General features: G+C 37.1%; 1 protein-coding gene across 2 annotated transcripts; it reads left to right on the top strand.

Annotated features, from left to right (window-relative positions):
- The first annotated feature begins 2,741 nt into the window (after positions 1-2,741).
- sftpba (surfactant protein Ba) lies at positions 2,742-16,187 on the top strand. 2 transcript variants are annotated; one of them, XM_056253347.1, is made up of 11 exons: positions 2,742-2,864; positions 3,226-3,263; positions 3,782-3,856; positions 8,856-8,978; positions 9,113-9,226; positions 9,314-9,394; positions 11,678-11,861; positions 13,758-13,900; positions 14,006-14,086; positions 15,740-15,850; positions 15,980-16,187. In XM_056253347.1, the coding sequence occupies exons 1-11, from the start codon at positions 2,813-2,815 to the stop codon at positions 16,013-16,015; spliced, it is 1,038 nt and encodes a 345-aa protein (XP_056109322.1). In that variant the 5' UTR covers positions 2,742-2,812; the 3' UTR covers positions 16,016-16,187. The 2 variants fall into 2 exon arrangements, with proteins under 2 accessions (XP_056109322.1, XP_056109321.1); XM_056253346.1 differs by having other exon boundaries at positions 2,743-2,864; positions 3,199-3,263.
- Positions 16,188-19,110: the final 2,923 nt, after the last annotated feature.

Raw genomic sequence — 19,110 nt, forward strand, 5'->3', positions numbered from 1 at the left:
CAAATTCTTTTTACAAAAGACGCAGGTGATCATTTTTAGGATTTCAAGTGTTTGCCTGTGCTATTCAGCTCACGCATTGATCTAGCAAGCTATCTTAAATATCAACTAGTGCTAGCTTAACTTTTAACGTAACTTAACGTTAGCCTAACGTTAACGTTACACCATGGGCATTCAGCACACATTTTCACTTAGTGTCGAAAAAAAGTAGACTTAATGTGAAGCTTACCGTGCAAACGTTAAATTTTCTGGATGAACAGCAGCAGATCCTCCAAAAAACTTGTTGAAATCGTAGATTTGTCCTAAAAGCTTTAAACCTGATAAAGTGGTCCGAAGATTTCTGCAAATGCAGCTCTGGCTCGCGGGCGCGGCTCGTTATTGATGTCACTCGTGCTTCTCCCGCTCTCCTCCCACGATTATCCAATCAGAGACGAGCTTCATATGCGCTATGAAATTCAAAATTAGGTGGACTCAGAGCACAATTAGAGAGAACAAAGACACTGTTAGGTTGTTTAGCCTGTGATAATGATACAATGGTCAATTTATTTATTTTATTAAAAAAAAAATAGAAAACGTAAAATTTAAAGACTAAAAGAAACTAATGGTCCGAATATTTCTGCTGCGCCTCTGTTTTTTCTCTAGCAAATGCACTGCAGCTCTGGCTCGCTCGTTATTGACGTCACTCCTCCCGCTCTCCGCCCGCGATTATCCAATCAGAGACGAGCTGCACAATTCAAAATCAGTGCACAATGATAGAGGCACTGTTAGGTTTTAGCCTGTGATAATGATAAAAATGGTAAAAAAAAAAAAATTATTTAATAAATAAATAGAAAACCATTAAGCTAAGTATTACATTATAATTGAAAGACTAAAAGAAACAAAGCATACAATGATTATGGTTGCGACTGAACAGAAGTGTTACTTTGCACAGGCCTCAATAATTGTAATTCTTTATACACATAGGCTATAAATACAGTATGCTACAAATAAATCACAAAGCGATGTTAGCGAAGGCACCGTTCATTTTTTTTAGCCTGTGATAATGACACAATGCTCAAATTATTACTATTATTTTATCAATAGGCCTATGTAGAAAACCAGTAGGCTAAGTATTAGCCTACATTAAGATTTAAAGACTAAAATAAACATAAGGCATTACTGAACAGTGAACAGAAGCATTACTTTTTATTTTTATTTATTACACACACACACAAGGCTACAATATGCTACAAAATTATAGTCTAAATTATAAAAACAATATTATTATAATTGTAGCCATATTTTTATATATAAATAGGTAACCTCTTAGGTTCACATTTATTTTTTGTGTGAAAAAAATGTTATTACCTCAATTTGCATCATTTCATCAATCATGCTAAAAATAGCCTACAGCATAAACTTGTAAAGTGACATACTTTATAGACATACAAATAGTAAAAAATACTATTTGTATTTTTAAAATCAGACTAAAACTTTAGTTTTACAATATTTGCATGTCAAATTAACAAAATTGTTTTGTTGTGAGTATTACAGTATTTCTCTGTTTTTGGTATCAATATTTGTAATTTTAACAAATAATTTTGATTATAATCACATATTGTTATTGTAAATATAACAAAATATTATGTTTAACGGTTTACAAAATTTCACTGTGATTTAAAAAAAAAATATATATATGTTTTTGGGTTTACAATACTTTTCTGTAGGGATTTTACATAGTTTTTCTGTAAATTTCACGGTCATTTTTTACAGTGTATACATTAATGTGAAAGTACGTGTTTTACATCTAAAAAATCTGTACTTTGACGGGGAGTTCTTGTGGATGTAATTGATAATGTTATGAATTTACCAAAGAATACTGTGTAAAAACAGAAGACTTCTTTAATTGTATAATTGTAAGGTATTCCTGCAACAATTTCCAGTTTATATGCAGATTTATTCATTTGTTTAATGTTCTACAGACATTTTTTTAATGAGATTTTCTTTTCATTCTACAGCAGTGGAACTGTAAAAATACAGAAAATGTTTACAGTAAATATCTGTATTTTAAAAAACAGAATTATTCCGTAGAATAACTTAATGTTTTTTACTGTAATTTGACGGTAAGTGTTTGGCAACTTTGCTGCCAGAAAGGTTTCACAGTAAAAAAACACATAGTTGTCTTAATTTTAAATAAGCGATTTTTTTGTCCTTTTACATAGAATTTAATGTAATTTAACATTCAAGCCAATTAAACAAAAGAATAATCCTGTAAAAAAACTATAATTTCTCCTTATATGAATTTACAGATTATTACTTTTATTTTATGGTTAATGTTTTTAATAAAAGTTTTTTTCTGTATTTTAATGACATTTACACGTAATGTTAAAAAAACAGAAAATATCCGTAAAATAATACAGTATATTTCTGTGAAAAAACTTTTTTTTTTTTTACAGTGTAGATCTGAAACAAGTCGGGTCCCTTCATCAGTGTAAGTCTACTCGATTTTTTTCACCCATCTTTTAGAATTAATCTCTAACCTGATTATGAGCCATTGTGCTGCTTGACTTAGCAAGAATCACTAATATCTAATGGTCTAGAAACATTACAAATATTGGCTTTCCTGGCTGTCAAATAGTGTGATTAAGCAACCTTATTTGTCGACGCACAGCTTTCTCGTTTGCACAGTGAAGGGTCTATGTTATCACGTCTGGGTTGTGCTTTTGGGGCGTCACATAAAGGGTAGTTCCTCTTTGAGCTGAACCTTCCCATCGCTATATACAGGGACAAATTTGAGAATTTGACATTAGTTCTTCTAGGCGAGGTGACTGAAGACATGACTGCCTTCAAACTGGAGCTCCTCTTTTTCACTGCCCTTCTGGGTTCAGGTAAATGAACTGATGACGGTAATATTGATATGTTCTGCGAATGTCTATTTACATCTCTAGTGCTTTTTTAATGTTTGATAATGAATTAAAAATATGGAATAATATAGTGTGACAAGAAATATAATCAGATATTATTGTTATATTAAAAAGTTTGCCTGATTTCAAAAATTCTCCAAATATCTTCCCAAAACTTGTGTAAATTTATTTGATTTTTAAATCTATACAAATTTCTTAGTGATATTCCCATACTGTTATTTATTTTCCAAATGCATGCAATCCATTTTCATCTTTCAGTTCAGTATAGGTTCATGAAAAGTGATTTTGTTTTTAACAGTCAAAACAAGATCTGTTAATACAACAGGCATGAATAAAGTCCCGATGGGTGCGGATGACACTGTGGTGAGTTTTAGGAATCATAAATGCTTTGCTTTTTTTTCCCTCGCTTTTTTTTGTTACATATACTGACTTAAACAAAAGGTGACTCGACCCTGTCAGTCTGCATTTCAAACACTGGTTGGACTGATATTCTTTCCTTAGCCAGGAAGTCTTTTTTTTTTTTTAAAGAAACAAAACCCATATAAGGCAGAGTAATTATAAAATGCAAAAATGTCATTAACACATATTGCAAATCCAGAATTATTGTGATTAGTTTATAACATTTCATACATCAATTTTTTTCCATATTAAATCCTTAGTTTGGTTTCTAAGACATAATTGACTGATTAGAGAAAATAGAAGTTGTCATTTTCATATCCTCAAACTCTTTCACACAGCACCTGAAATACAAACCACAAACTTTTAAGAGTACGATCACTTCTCTTTATTTCTCCACCCTTAAGATTAAACATTTGATAGGATAAAAATTACACATAAAACAATGGGCCTTTGAATATTCTCTAATATTTTATATGCTGTAGATGGGTGACATGTGTCAGGACTGCACTCAGATTTTTGAGCTCCTGAAGGACCTCGTTTCCAATCAAGACTTTCAGGTATGATCAAACACACACACACACACACACACACACACACACACACACACAGATGTAATAGTGAATAAATAATATGGTCTCTTGGCTGATGTCTGAGATACAGTGTTTTACAACAGATTGAGGTGAGAGTAATGCCGTTTAAAACTGAAAAGAATGAATTTACAATCAATGTCAAAGCTTTTGAGAAAGTCTTAACATGACTGCAGCTTAATTTATCACAAATTTGCATGATTTTCAGCATGTTTTAAATAGTATTTCAAATAAATAAGGAAGTTGTATTGAAAAGCAGAAGTGAATTGCTTCGGTTCTTTTCATGGTGTCACTTTTTGAACTTCTCACTCACAAACCTGGTGAATTTGGTGTTTCTCACCTATCCACTTATCGGTCAGATATGGTCCTTCAAAGACCCTGTATGTATTATATCTGTACTAACACATCCGCTTTACAATGAGCCTTACATTGACATGATATTTTGTCCTCTTTATTCACTTATAGGAATATTCTGTTTTAGGCTCAATGGAGCACACTTGTTGAATATTGTAGATTATCACAAAACATTTTTATTTATCTCTTGTTTTCTTTTGTAACAAAATGGAGGTTCACGGTGAGTCACTTCTAATTAAAGTAATTGTATTTTGCAGTGTTTTACAGCAGAAAAGTGACGCAGTGACATTAATTATTCTGTTAAACTGTGTTTCTTAATCTGTAAAGTTGTTCTCATCATTTTTATGGTTGTTGTGTAATGGCTTAAAGTTGTACATTTATATATATATAACTTTACACAGAAAAATGTTTATAAGCATTTTTTTTTTTACTTGATCTCATTAATTTTTTTAAGGTTTTTTTAAGGGTTTTTTTTTTTTAGCCTAAACCTAACCGTCAGTGGGCCGTAAGCAGATCGTACAAAACAAAAAATCTAAATTCGATGCCATTTCGCCAAATTGTAAAAATAGTTATCAATTGCCATGAGAGTGTGCTGGGTTTTTCTTCACACTAAAATCATGTTGACATCACGATCATTTACGTCTTGTGGTTGTACGTTTAAAAAGGTACGTCATTTTCAAGGTTTATGTATTTGCCCCATTAACTTCCATTGTACGTATCTCACTGTAACCAAGACTTTTTTTCTCAAGAAAAGGAGGGACAATTTGGAAAAAAATTGTTGTAAACATCATATTGCAAATGCTGTTGATTGATTTGACTTGCACTGAACCTGGAATATTCCTTTAAGACACCACAGGCATTATTAGACTGAAAAGTATCAAACCAACTGGCATCTGTAAACAAATGCTGCACAAGCCTTTCTGAGGTGCAGGAATGACTTTTAAACAACTGCTTGTACAGGGGCAGTACATCACTTTAACTAGAAACATGATCCGCTGATGTTCAACTACTAGAATGTGTCCAAATATTTTTGTTTTATGGATTTGTTGAAATGTTTTATTTAAAGTGTTCTTGTACTGTCTTTATTTAAAATAAATGCCACTTGGTTTGATATATGTATCTAATGCAATGGCATTCATACAGTTTTAACCCTACTCCTCTCCTTGGGTCATTTTGACCTGAAATTGGTAGGTTTTTTTTTACATTTTTAAAAACCAGGTGTTCATCTGAGTGGTCTAAGAGATTGCTTCAAACTTTTACACTTGAAATGGGAATACACGATTCAAGGTGTTTTTTTTTAGTTGTAATAAGTAACAAATGGGGGAAATGGGGGGTATTTGTCAAAAAAAAAAAAAAAAAAAAAATCTGACACAATCCTGAACAGACACATGCGCAAATGAAGGGATCAGACCATATGGAGTCTAAACGCACGTAAACGCAGTTTACGCACCTCCCAAAATTCGGAAATAGCGTTTACCCACCTCTAAATTGCGTTTATCCACCTCTAAATAGCCTGTAGTTCCTAAGACATTTTAAATTAAGCATTTCGTTTTAGTTTCATATTGTTCATTATTAGTTTCATAGGTTGTTAAACCTAAGACGAACTCTTTCATATTGCGCTGCATTACTGTGTTGCTGACTATTAGCCTACTGACGGTTGCACAGTTGACGCTCGCGCAGCCTCTCGAGGAGAAATCTAACGTTACACAAATGAGCGCAGCACACACACACACACACACACACACACACACACTCAGTTAACAACATACTGCCTTTAAAAAATCTAAATGTGGAGTTTTTATATTTTAACATAATGTTAAGCAACCTCAGTTATTTTTTCTGAACACCATCACGATTGAAAATGTGACATTGATTTCCTACAACAGTTCAATAAACAGTTCAAATTAAGTCACTTACATTAGATGCAAAATTGGCTGTTATTGTTCTGTTTCAACAGCGAAAATAGTTCCAAACAAAAATCACAGCAGAACCACTGCGCATCTCACAGGAACACTCAACCTGTTTTCATTACTGAATGATTCAGCATTTTGAACGAATCGGTTGAGTCAAAGATTCAATGATCCATTCATAAACATCTGTGGCCCAATCCCAAATGGCACACTTCATGTGCACTCGGTCTTGTGGACTTACAATGGCTGCCGCGTGCGCGTGACCGTTAAGTCCGTGAGACCGCAGTGTGTCCCATTTGTCATTTTTAGATCTCAGAAGGGTGCTCGCGAGCGCCCCCTCTGCGGTCGATTTGCGCCCTTGATGCACACTTTTGCCGAGCCCGCGCTGATGCGGACTCCACAGCAGACTTCTTCCCGACATTCAAAGCGGCGTTACGTCGCGAAAGTGCGGACTCAGAGGAAGACCGCGAGTGCTTAGGGTTCCATTTGGGACAGGGCCTATCTCATTCTTGAATGAATCAGCTGTTTGAACAAATCGTTTGAATGAATGAATCAATGACTCACTCATTAAGACGGTCGCCTGCCACCACCTACTGGCGGGCGGTTTGGTGTTATGTTTAAAAGTAGTATCATTCTTTCCAGCGTTTCTTATATGTAGGCCTATATTTAAATCAATTTCATAACATTATTTTGTGCAATTGTAATTTTTCAGTGTAAACGATTTAATTTCATCCGCCCTACCTGTAACAGCCCTATAGTGTCTTATTATTCGAAATAATTGAATTTATTGATCAAATTTAGGAATTTAAAATGAAAGATGAAGCATCCATTTAATAATATTGGGGGAGGGGATGCCCTTTAAAGGTGCAGATACGGCATTCAAATATGCCGATTTAAATATCGCTAATTGAACACTGATGAGAATTGTTTCAGAATAAATTAACACACACAGGGTTCTCAAGTCTCACGCATTGGCCGTGAGACACACGCAATTCAACCAGTTCACACGCTCACACGCCACACCGTGTATATCTCACGCTGAAAAGGCAATGCCAACCGAGTTGTCCTGCAAGCTTTATATATAACGTTGTATACGAGGCGCATGCACACAAAGATAAGTTTCCTGCCGCCAGCACGTCCGCATCTCGGCCAGATTGCGTTCGTTACTATAGGCAACTTATAGACGCGCGAAGTCCGCGAACACACACGGAAGTTCGGCCACCGCGACATCGCGCGAACACACGTCGTGATGGAGAAGAAAAAGTTGGAAGAAAGCTCGCCTAACATTTTTAGACTAGAACATTTAATATATAGCCCATCGTATTATTGATGCAGTCAAAAACTCTACAACTGCTTTGCAACCAAGCCAAAAGCTTTGGCTCAGTTTGGCTAAGGAAATGTTATTGGGTATGGGAAGGAATGAAGATGTATTTCTTCAGTTTATTTTAAATTCTATATTATACTGTATTAATAGTATTTCTAGTTACATTACGGCTAAAGCAGAGTGCTCTTGGTAATATTGTATATCCTGTCAAAACATACATTAGCCTAATCATTGCTATTGCATTTGTATTTTTCAAAGATGCCAGGGAAAAATGCAAAAATATTTGTTTTTCCACACATTTTGGAGCAATTTGTTATATATTTGTAGCCTAATTTTGAAATATAACATTAAAGAGTAGGCCTATATTTGATGTGATGAATTGCTCTGTCATTTATCAGATTTACCAATTGTTATAATTTAAATTTTTGCTGGTTAATTATGAACAATGGGTAAAATTGGGGGCGGGGATAGGCAGGGGCGGGGCTCCATTTAGGCCCCTCCCCTAACCGCATGTGATCTCACTCCAAGCTTTTGATAAAACTTGAGAACCCTGCACAACAACAACAAAATCCAGACAAGCAACTTTTTTACTCGGACAAGTGAATGACAGATTTACTTTAGACAAGCATATGAAAAGGCTTAATGTCGAGCCCTGCCTATAGCAATGCCATCAGGATACACATAGACCAGTAGGCAGTGGCCCACCTTACCGGGTGACCACGTCGTGGTCCACCAGAATTTATAGTTTACCCACCTCTTTTTCTACCACTACACCTCTGGATCCGACTATAGAATAACCTAATTGCAGAACACGTACACCACTCACACATAGAAATAGATAATAAAATGAATTTATGTTTTGAATTTATATTAAGCTTTGTTCCCATTATATTCCAGTTTATTTGCTCTATATAGAATCTCCAAAGAGAAACTGTAGACCTCTCTAGTGGCAATAATCATAAAATGCAGATTAATGTCTTTTTTTCCACTAGAAGTCAGCAGAGACCCTCAGTGAAATTGGACTGTGTTTTTTTGGTCTCGTTTGTGTGTGTGTGTGTGTGTGTGTGTGTGTGAGTGTGTAATAATGTATAAAGATGCTTATTTTCAATTAAAATAATATTATTCAAGAATTTAAAGGTAAATAAAAATCATTTTAAAAAACCTGCATTAATTCAAAGATTATTATTTTATCATAATAGACAGATAGAACATTTCTGGACAAAAAGAGAGAGAGAGAAAAGTAGTTTTTAGGAGAGGTACCTAAGGAGAGCTAGTGTAAAGAATATCCTTTGCCCAAACAATTGTATTTTTTAAATCAGATGTGTATGTGGGATTCTCTTTCTTACACAACTTCAATGCAATAATTTATCTTCATGTTTAGGCCAAATTAACTGCCACTCTTGAGCAAGTGTGTGATAAGTTGCCTCCCCAAGTCACTAAAATCTGCCACACTGAGGTGGAAAAGATGCTTCCTCTGGCCATCACCTTCATAAGCAGCATAATGGTGAGTAGCTCACAGCTTTAGTTAGATCAGAGTATGCGTTTGACCAATAGGATATTGTATTGTGCACATTCAGTGGTAAAATGAACGCACATGGGTTTGAAAACTTACATGTAACAAAAAAAGTCTCTCTGCAGAATCCAAGTGACATCTGTACTTTTTTTGGACTGTGTGGAGGCCGTGACAGTGGGAAGATGAAAGATATGTTGCTTAATCACATGGCAAAAACTGTGCCAATAGGAACTATGAAGGTAACATTAAGAGGATGTTTTTTTTGTGTGTTTTTTTTTTTGCATGTTCTGCATAGCTGACTTAAGTTCCTCTGCTGTCTAACACAGATGGAGGGATCCTTTCAGTGCTCTGTTTGCACATACGTTGTGAGCACACTTGGGTATCTGTTTCCTAGAGAGAGGGCTCAGGTGAAATTCACAATCACATTACACATGGATTTCAGATTCAGAATAATGGCATATTTCCTACTGAATAGTGTGCAGTTTACACTCTTAATGCGCTTAATTGTTGAATGTGCACATGTAGCACAAATCTTTCTTTTCTTTTTCTATAATTTTCAAAATAATCTAAATCAAATTAAAAAAAACAAGTGTATTTTAAGAGAGTACACTTTAGTTTTACTTTACAGTTTTAAATCATTATGTTTTAATAATATTTTGTCATGCTATAAAGAACTACACTTATAAAGCACAATAAAAAAACAGCCTTGATTATAATTTTAATTGTAGTGTGTTCTTCGAATTACATTTATAGTTGATATATTTCAAATGTACTAAATTGCAACTTGTGATTACAAATATATTTAAATACTGTAGGCTACATGACATACATCACAGACAGCAACATAAGCCCCTTTCACACAGAGATTCCGGAAAATACACGGATAAAGTGACCCGGGATTTGACCCGGGTTCGTTTGATTTTGCTTCATTCACACTGCCAGTGATTTGCCGGAATCAGAGAGCGCGTTCACACACAACCCGTGTATGTTCCGGAAAGACGCGTGACGTTGGATGTGACGGGTCTCTACTTCAGTCCAGTTTGCAGACATTTTTTCGTTCTTTCTTGTATCGATGACGAACACAAACTTTCTTCTAGAGTAACTGAGCCGCACGATAACTACGTCATTGCAAAGGCTCGTGAATCATCACTACGACACACCCCTTATACGGCATTGGTTCTGGCTTTTGTTCACACAGCGCGCGTTCCGGGTCTGAACACGGCAATGTTACTAGGTCCCCAACCCGGCATCGATCCTGGCATCAATCCCGGGTCGTGTTTGCGTTCACACAGAAGGCACTCTGGCAATTTGCCGGCAATTTGCCGGGTTCACAGCGCTGTGTGAAAGGGGCTATAGTGTCGGTCCAGATCCGGCCCACATCTGGTACGTGAGGAATCCATGTGTGCCAGATGTGGGCCGGATCTGGGCCGACACTATGTCGCTGTCTAGAAATTATAGTACAAGTATATTTTAGTTCACCATAAATGCTTGTGAGTACATTCAGCAGTACCTGAACCATAATTTAAAGACGACAGAAGTGATTCTAAAATTACACATAAAGATGGACTACAAAAAAAGCACTTTAAAGTTCAGATAACTGCATTTAATATAAGTTTAAACTATAATACATTTCCTTTAATTGCCATTAATATGCGTTTAAGTGTTTGAAAACATTACATTCCGTTTGCATTTAAGTATATTCTTTAATAGCATATTATCTCAACAATAAGTACTCTTTTTAAAAGTATGCTTATGTGTACTTCTTTTTCACCAGGGATTTATTTTACCTAGACGTCCTAAAATACAGTATGCTACATTGTTGATCTAATCATCTTCAAAATCTTATGTTTTGTCTGATCAAATAATGAGTCAAAATACACTGTGTTCCAAATTATTATGCAAGTGACATATCAGTGGAATTTTTCAGTACAATAAACATTCAGATTTTAGTTTTTTAAAAGAAAGTTTTGTTTTATTGCACCATATCTGTTTAGATAACTGGTATCAATCTCAGTATCTCTTTGTGAGCTTGAAATGCACAATGAAATGCAACTTTACGCACAACTGACTCCAGCAAGGTTCTTTTTTTTGACAGAAACTTTCCTTAAGCCTTTATCTGACCGAGTTCTCTTGTGCTCGTGTTCTCTTGTGCAAATCGTATGATAGTTTGATAATCTCCATTCAGTTTTAACACAATATTAGTTGTTTTCATTCCTTTTGCATATATATTTGCAATATTGCGCCATTTCATGCTTTTCATCTTCAGAACCCAGACAGCAACATAGTGTCGGCCCAGATCCGGGCCACATCTGGTACATGTTGCTGTCTGGGAAAGATCTTTCTTCCGTCCCATATTGTAAGAAAACTGTGACTTGCTTAATAATGTGGGTCAACCCCTTTAAGTAGGGTTTCCATTTACCTAAGTAGACCTGTCAAACAATTTAACAAACCTGTCTGAGATTGATACCAGTTATCTAAAAAGATATGGAGAAATAAAACAAACAAACACTTTCTTTGAAAAACTAAATTCTGAATGTTTATTGTACTGAAATCCTACTTGTATGTCACTTGCATAATAATTTGGAACACCATGTAGACGAGTAAAAAATGCAGCTGTAATTTTTTTTTTTTCACGATGGAAAAGAAAAGTCACATCAAGCGCCGTGTTTTGTGTTTGTCCTCCCCTACAGAGCATCATAACTATCCTGCTTGAGAGTTTGTGCAGCGAGTTTCCTCCTCTGATTCAGCCACAGTGCCATAAGTTGGTTGAAAAATACGTCCAACTCTTGGTTGACATGCTACTGAACAACACCTCTCCTAACTTCATATGCACTCTCCTTCGTCTTTGTGAAATACGGGAGCGTCCCATCAACGGTTAGAGTTCAGACATGAGCTTGTACTGATTTTTGTCTTTAACACTTCTGAACATCAATAAAGGAATAATTCACAAAAATGCTAATTATAGACCAAGGGAGTCCAATCCTGTTCCTGGATAGCCTGGGAAAACCCAGACAACTTCCGGCAAATTTAGATTTGCTCTGAAAGTTAGTCTGGCAAAGAGCTCATTCAAGCCCATTTCCAATCCGCCGAAATCGAGCCACCAATCACAAACGTTGGGGCGGGCTTTACACGATGACGACAGCGCTGGGATTTTGAAGCCGATTTTGTAGCCTACATTACAAAGATGGATGCCGCCGTCGAACATAACCAGAGAATGTCTAATTGAAGAGAATTGGCACTGTCTGGTTACTTCCGGTTTCTGGACTGGCTGCAGTAACACGTCTCTGTCCATGCGGGGGCGCTCGCAGGCGAGTGCAGAATGAATGGGAGTCTATAGGGTTTCACCCCCAGAAAGCCACTTTTCTCAGGATGTCATTTTTTGTCAAGTAATTTAAAAGTTGCATTCAAAAGGGAGGGCTAAGATAATACACTCAGCTGAAAATGGCATTTTTAAGTTCACTTATCTGTTCTAAAAATCTATTCAAAAATGTGATGACGTCACATAATAGCAGAATGCTAGCGTGTCCTGGCCAACAACGGCCTAACCTGTGCGAAATCGAAAGGACATAAGTACTCGTTCATTCGACTTTTGGCCTATAATCTATTGAACTTGCGGAATCAACAATAAAATATATGTTGATTCAACGACAAGCAGGAGAAAGAGATACATTTAGCCGTTTGGCTCCATAGACTCCCATTCATTCTGCACTCGCCCGCGATCACCTCCAGTGGAACTGGAACTGCAACCAAGATGATACACAATGGGGCTAATAGGAAGTGCCAAGGCTCTCCGTTAGACGGGCTCTGACATAACTCGTTCGAATCAGCTATCGCGTCTGTTTTAAGCGATTTGAACGTTTCCTTTTTGTTAAAAACCGAGCAAAGAACAACACTCGGAGATGTTTCACCGCCGCTCTGCATACGTCATCTCCTTCATCGCTCTGATTGGTTTTAGGTCTATCCGCGACGTCCGTTGATGACGCCCCTCTGGAAATTATTTCTCTATGACGCTTTGCCAGAGCATAACTTAGTTACAACTGAGAATGGTCTGGTTTTAACCAGGCTAGTAACTTCCTGTTTGAGCTGGTTGGAGCGAAACTGTGCAGGACGTTGGCCCTCCAGGAACTAGCCTGGTTAAAACCAGACCATTCTCAGTTGTAACTGAGTTATAGTCTGGCAAAGCGTCATAGACAAATCATTTCCAGAGGGGCGTCACCAACGGACGTCGCGGATAGACCTAAAACCAATCAGAGCGATGAAGGAGATGACGTATGCAGAGCGGCGGAGAAACATCTCAGAGTGTTGTTCTTTGCTCGGTTTTTAACTAAAAGGAAACGTTCAAATCGCTTAAAACAGACGCGATAGCTGATTCGAACGAGTGATGTTTCGACGGCGGCATCCATCTTTGTAATGTAGGCTACAAAATCTGCTTCAAAATCCCAGCGCTGTCGTCATCGTGTAAAGCCCGCCCCAGCGTTTCTGATTGGTGCCTCGATTTCGACGGATTGGAAATGAGCTTGAATGAGCTCTTTGCCAGACAAACTTTCAGGGCAAATCTAAATTTGCCGGAAGTTGTCTGGGTTTTCCCAGGCTGGGAAGTTACTAGTGAGTCTGAAGACCTTGGTTAGCTGGTTGAGGCGTGTTTAATTGGGGTTAGAGCTAAACTCTGTAGGACAGTGGCCCTCCAGGAACAGGTTTGGACACCCCTGGTTTAGATCAATTTCTCTGCCTCCCATTCCGTTTCTTCATTCCTCTCTCTTTTTTGAACAGCGCCTCCGGCACTTTCCGATTGTGATTCTTGTCTGACGTTGGCGGTTCTGACTCGAATGCGTCTGGGCTCCAATGCCACCGAGCGCCAGGCTGCTTCATTCCTGGACACCGTGTGCCAGCTGCATCCTGGTGCCATGCCGAAGGTTAGACATAAAGCCCCTTTGAATTACTGACTTTTGAGTGCCCTGAATTTGTATAATAATTTATAATACTCTAAATAAATTGAATAATTTCTATATCTTGTCTAGTGTGATGCGTACGTGCAGCATCATGGGAACCAGCTACGTGTGCTTCTGAGCAAACCACAGGGGCCGCTGGATATTTGTAAGGTAACTACTAGATTTTTTAACTTTCTGAAAAAAGAAATGGTGCAATTTTAAGGGAGCAAAAAGGTCTAATGTCCATTGTCGATAGTGTAGAAATGTATGAAGCACAGCTCACACAGAAGTCACTGTCAAACCAGGCAGGTTTTCAGGCTTCCTGTTGGTCAACGGATTCTTTCTGTGGGTGAACTTGCTTGACCAACTTGAATCCGATGTGAAATCTGTGTGGAGAAATCTTTCGCCCTCACGTGAAATTCCCGATCGCAAGGATTCCTATTCAATTGACAGGATTTCACCAGTAAATATAAACAAAACCAACCACGGTAATTGTGACTGCACCTTTAATGTTGGCATGAAACTGAAGTTGTGACAGTCTTTCCTTCTCTATAGTGACTTAGCCTATATCCAAGTAAAACGGCTTCTCGAACAAGAAAAAATGTGGGGCGGGACTTGATTGGATGGTTGTGGTTTGCTATTGGTGGATCTCATGTGGGTGACAGGTTGCCCCGCCCTAGGGCCAGTAAACGCATCATCAGAGAATAGAAGTTGTTGCAGAGGGAGGGGAGGATGTTTTTATAACAGATTACGAGGGCACATAATTTAGAAATAAAATAATGATGTGCACGGATAAATAATTTATAATAAACACTGCAATATTCCGTGAAAAAAAAAATGGATTGTACATTTTTATTTCATGGTGACTTTAATGTTTACCTGAACATGAAGCCAGGGTGTTGCTATGCAGTTGCTAAGGTTTTCAGAGTGGTGTTTAGCATGGTGCTATGAGATTGCTGTAGGTGAGGTATCATTTATGCCCAGAGAAAAACACTGTGGCAAAACCAAAACTGAACAAGGTTGGGGTAAGTTGTTTTGTTTACAAAATTGTGACCTTTTTGTCTTATTAATACTACCATAGCTTTCCAGCCGAGGGATTTCCAACTCTGTTGCATTGTAAAGGAGCATTCATTAGTCGCTTAGCTAGCATTAGCATCGCTGTTTTCGTGTAGTTTAAGTACCGAAATGCTAACACAATGATGTTAGATGCTGCTTTGCCATGTTGACGTGGATATGCATGATCGTCTCATGGGTTTTATTTAAATGACTATTTTGTTTTAGAGAGCAGTCTACACAATAATTAGACTAATTATTTTACCTGTTCAACAAAATTGGGCATCTCAACTCCGTAGTTTCAAATCTTGCATCTTGTATAACGTACAGATGTCTCCGCTGGTAAAGCACTAAGTGTTTTTATTGTAAAATTTTCGCTCTTCTCATCACCAAACAAAACTATGATACTAGCAAATAGGAGGCAGCGAATGATAGATTATAGAAACATCGCGAGTCATTTCATTATGCCGAAGTAGGCTACACTAGGAGATCGCACCATGTAAAATTAAAACACTTTTATAGAAAACTATTATGAGTGTATAACTATTAAAATTCTTAATCTCGTGAAAATTTAGACTCTTCACAAAAACACTATAGAATAATGCTAGCATAAATATTTTTTTAAATGGGAATCAAACTACTAAATGCACCTTTAATAAAATGCAACATTATGTCAGTTGACTTTCTAAAAAAAAATTTTTTGTAAAATGAGCTTAATAAATAGTTTGAAATGTTTAAATGAGGCATTTGTCTGTTTTCTGGACCCTTTAGAGGGCAAATTTGTGTGTTTCTGGAGAGAAGGAGTCTGCGATTGCTGCCGGCCCCTGTAGTCTTGGACTGGACTACATCTGCAGAGACCTCCAGACCGCTGTCTACTGTGGGGTAAGTGCACTGAAAAGCCTTTTAAGTGAATACATCTGCCAATGTGCATGTTCTAGCTTTCTACTCATCTTTATCTCATGTTCTGCAAGTTAAATTTTTATTTTAAACACATTTATATAACTCCTACAGGCAGTGTCCTTCTGTCAGATGAACGCTTGGGGATAAATCTGTTTCAGCTGTCCGTGCTCATGGTAAATGTTAACACATAGTTTGCCAAATGTCAATCAATGCCTAATAAACTGATAAATCTTGTATGTACTGAACAAGATTCTGAACCATTGGATATCTTACTGTTCCTTTGCATTACAGCCAGTTTATTAAAGTTTTACAAACCTTATCCACACAGACTGGGGCCTCTTTCATAATCATAACTCATATATTTGGTGTTCCTCATCATATCAAATATAAGTGGACTTTAGGGGTCAATATTACCATTTGACCACAAAAACTCAGTATGTTTTATTGATTGATTTTTGAGTGCTGAAGTTTTCTTCTGATCAAAGGTGAGGGTTTTCCAGCATTTGTGTGAGTTTTAACAGCATCTGTGTATCAACAATGTAGCCTATATGAAATGCTGATGGACCGACTGGACCAATGCCTCACTATTCTTCATCCTTTCCTGGATCTTCATGGTTCTATTTGCTTTTCAAGTTGAAAATGAGGGTCACAGAGTCATAAGCTTGGATGATATCTTCAGCAAACAAGATAAAATACAACAGACTTGATATAAAAACATGTTTTAAGGGGCAGTTGTTATTTTAACAAAAAGGGATACTGTTGCTTAAGCAACATCATTAATCTTACAATACTTTATCAATCTTTTCAGTGATTGCACAAGCCTTCAGAGAGGTCAAATCAAAGGACATTAACAATATTATCTTAGATATGATTAATTAAACATTTGATCAGTGATAATGTACATTTTTAACTAAAACTGCACACTTAAATTTTTATCAGATGATGTTGACTATATTACGGAAATATTTGGAAAATTTGGAAATATTAACGGGTGTGGGGTGGGGGTGGTGGGGGGGGGTTCTCATTTATCCTGAATTAACCTTATTTGTCCTACACTTGGAATTAGACACCACTGTCATAAAAACATATTACCATGGTAAATTATTGCAAGTAATATTAAATGTTGAATGACACTGTCCAAAATGCAGAATAGCTACAGCAAATGGCTAGCTCTATATTTAGATTTGATATTTATTTCATGACCCTTAATGTATATTAAAGTCAACAGTAAAGACAGCAGAATTACTTTATAAAAAATTGAATGCCCTGATGTAACTATTTAAATGGCGGCACATATGAAAATTCATGTGGCATTCATGTGGAAAAGAAAGGTCGCCCTCTTTGAAGCCTATTGTTTTACGTATCAGAACATAATAAAAATCATCTGGTCCTTGGTAGGTCTTAAAATTAGGCAGTACAACCTCAGACGAACAACAACACATGACATATTACACCGTGTCATTATTTATTTAACAAAATAACAAAAATGGAGAAGCCACCTGTGAAAAACTAAGGGTGCATCTCAATCAGCTCCCTATAGTTCAGTAGTCAGGGCACTGATCAGGGACTTGACCATTTTAAGTGTTGTCTCTATATATATATATATATATATATATATATATATATATATATATATATATATATATATGGGTTGACGTCACAATCGTGTTGCATTGTGGTATATAGAGCTGCCTGAAGTGTACATATTAAGTAGACTCCACATAAACTGTCTGTCCATATAAACTTCCCTCGTCCACTTCACGAAGTGGAACGCACTTCAAAATGGCGGCAGGGATTCCCCCGAGTGGAAGTGCTTAGGGAAGTTCGCAAATGCGTGTCTAAAAGTGGACTGGAACGCAGCCCTATGAAGCTGGGGAGCTGATTGAGACTCACGTTCGTACACCCTCACTGCTTCCATAGGAATTAAGAGGGTAAGTAGCAGTCAGGTGCTGCTAAATTAAATGCCCTTGATTAGTTGATCATCAGCAAGTGTCAATAAAAATAAAAACAGAAGTTGTAGTTAGCTGGGGCCTGTACCATGAAGGTAGCTGAACAAACTCGGAGTTACAGGATTAGTTTTGAGTTGACAAAACCAAACCGATGCAATCAGGCTTTATTGGTACCATGACGCAGCTCATCAACTTTCTCTGTCAACTCAGGCTTTGATCTTAAGCTATTACTCCACGAGCGCGTGCACATACCAAAGTCACGTTAGCACCGAACAACCAATCGCGTTCGATATGGATAGAGCGAGAGCGATATTTTCTTTCCGCGGAGGAGCAAGAGATAATCATTCAGAATTACGATGAATTTAAATATGTATTACAAGCTCGAAACAATACGGTCTCTGCTGCCAAAGCAAGAGAAGACTGTTGGAGAAAGATTGCTGATTGTGCTAATGTGTAAGCTAAATAAATACGTTCTTTATTCATGTAAAATGATGTATATAGGCTATGAATGTATGTGTGTGTGTGAAATATAGCCTATATTTTTATAATATATAAAAAATGTGCATGTATATACTAATAAAGATGAATATTTATAGTTTTTTGTTAAATGCAACTCCAAACGTTCTTGGCAGCTGATAAAGACAAATTATAAAAAATATAATTCAAAGTAGCCTAATAAGTATTTACACACAACCTTTTATTATTATTTTTATTAACACTTGTTTGAGGCAAACCGAAAAAAGAGTGAAATTCAGAAAACCAGAGGAGGGCCACTCCTCCAGAATACACTGAGTTGGCTCTGATAGGAATAAGGGACGGCCGATTATGGATGGGATTACAGGTGCTGTACAGTCTGACCCTGGTGCCGGCTCCTCTAAGCAAGTAACACTGGGTACGTGTGTGATACATTACTATTTTAAGTTTTAAATATGGCTGACTGTATGTTCTGCAGTCGAGGGAAATGCAGTGTCCCTGTTGAAGCCAGCACACACACACACAGTCTCCCACACAGAGGTCAGTATGCAGCAGACAGAACACCAGAAACCTATAGGCCTACTTTTATTTATCAGGGAGGAGGAAATGATGAAGACACTCTGTCTGTGTTCTGGGACAGTTGCTGAGGTGAATGAACTGGGCTTTTTATGAAGGCAAACATTTGAATGTGTGGCATAAAACAGGGACTGGCCCAAGTTACACATCTCTTTTATTGTAGGATTTTTCACAACCTGTCCCAGAAACTGAAGCCTCTACTCAACAGGCTTCAAAAGAAATGTAAGGATTTAAAACCCTTGA

This window comes from Rhinichthys klamathensis, unplaced genomic scaffold, assembly GCF_029890125.1.
Source record: "Rhinichthys klamathensis goyatoka isolate OS25496 unplaced genomic scaffold, OSU_Roscu_1.1 h1tg000104l_1, whole genome shotgun sequence".
Taxonomy (NCBI): Eukaryota; Metazoa; Chordata; class Actinopteri; order Cypriniformes; family Leuciscidae; genus Rhinichthys; species Rhinichthys klamathensis.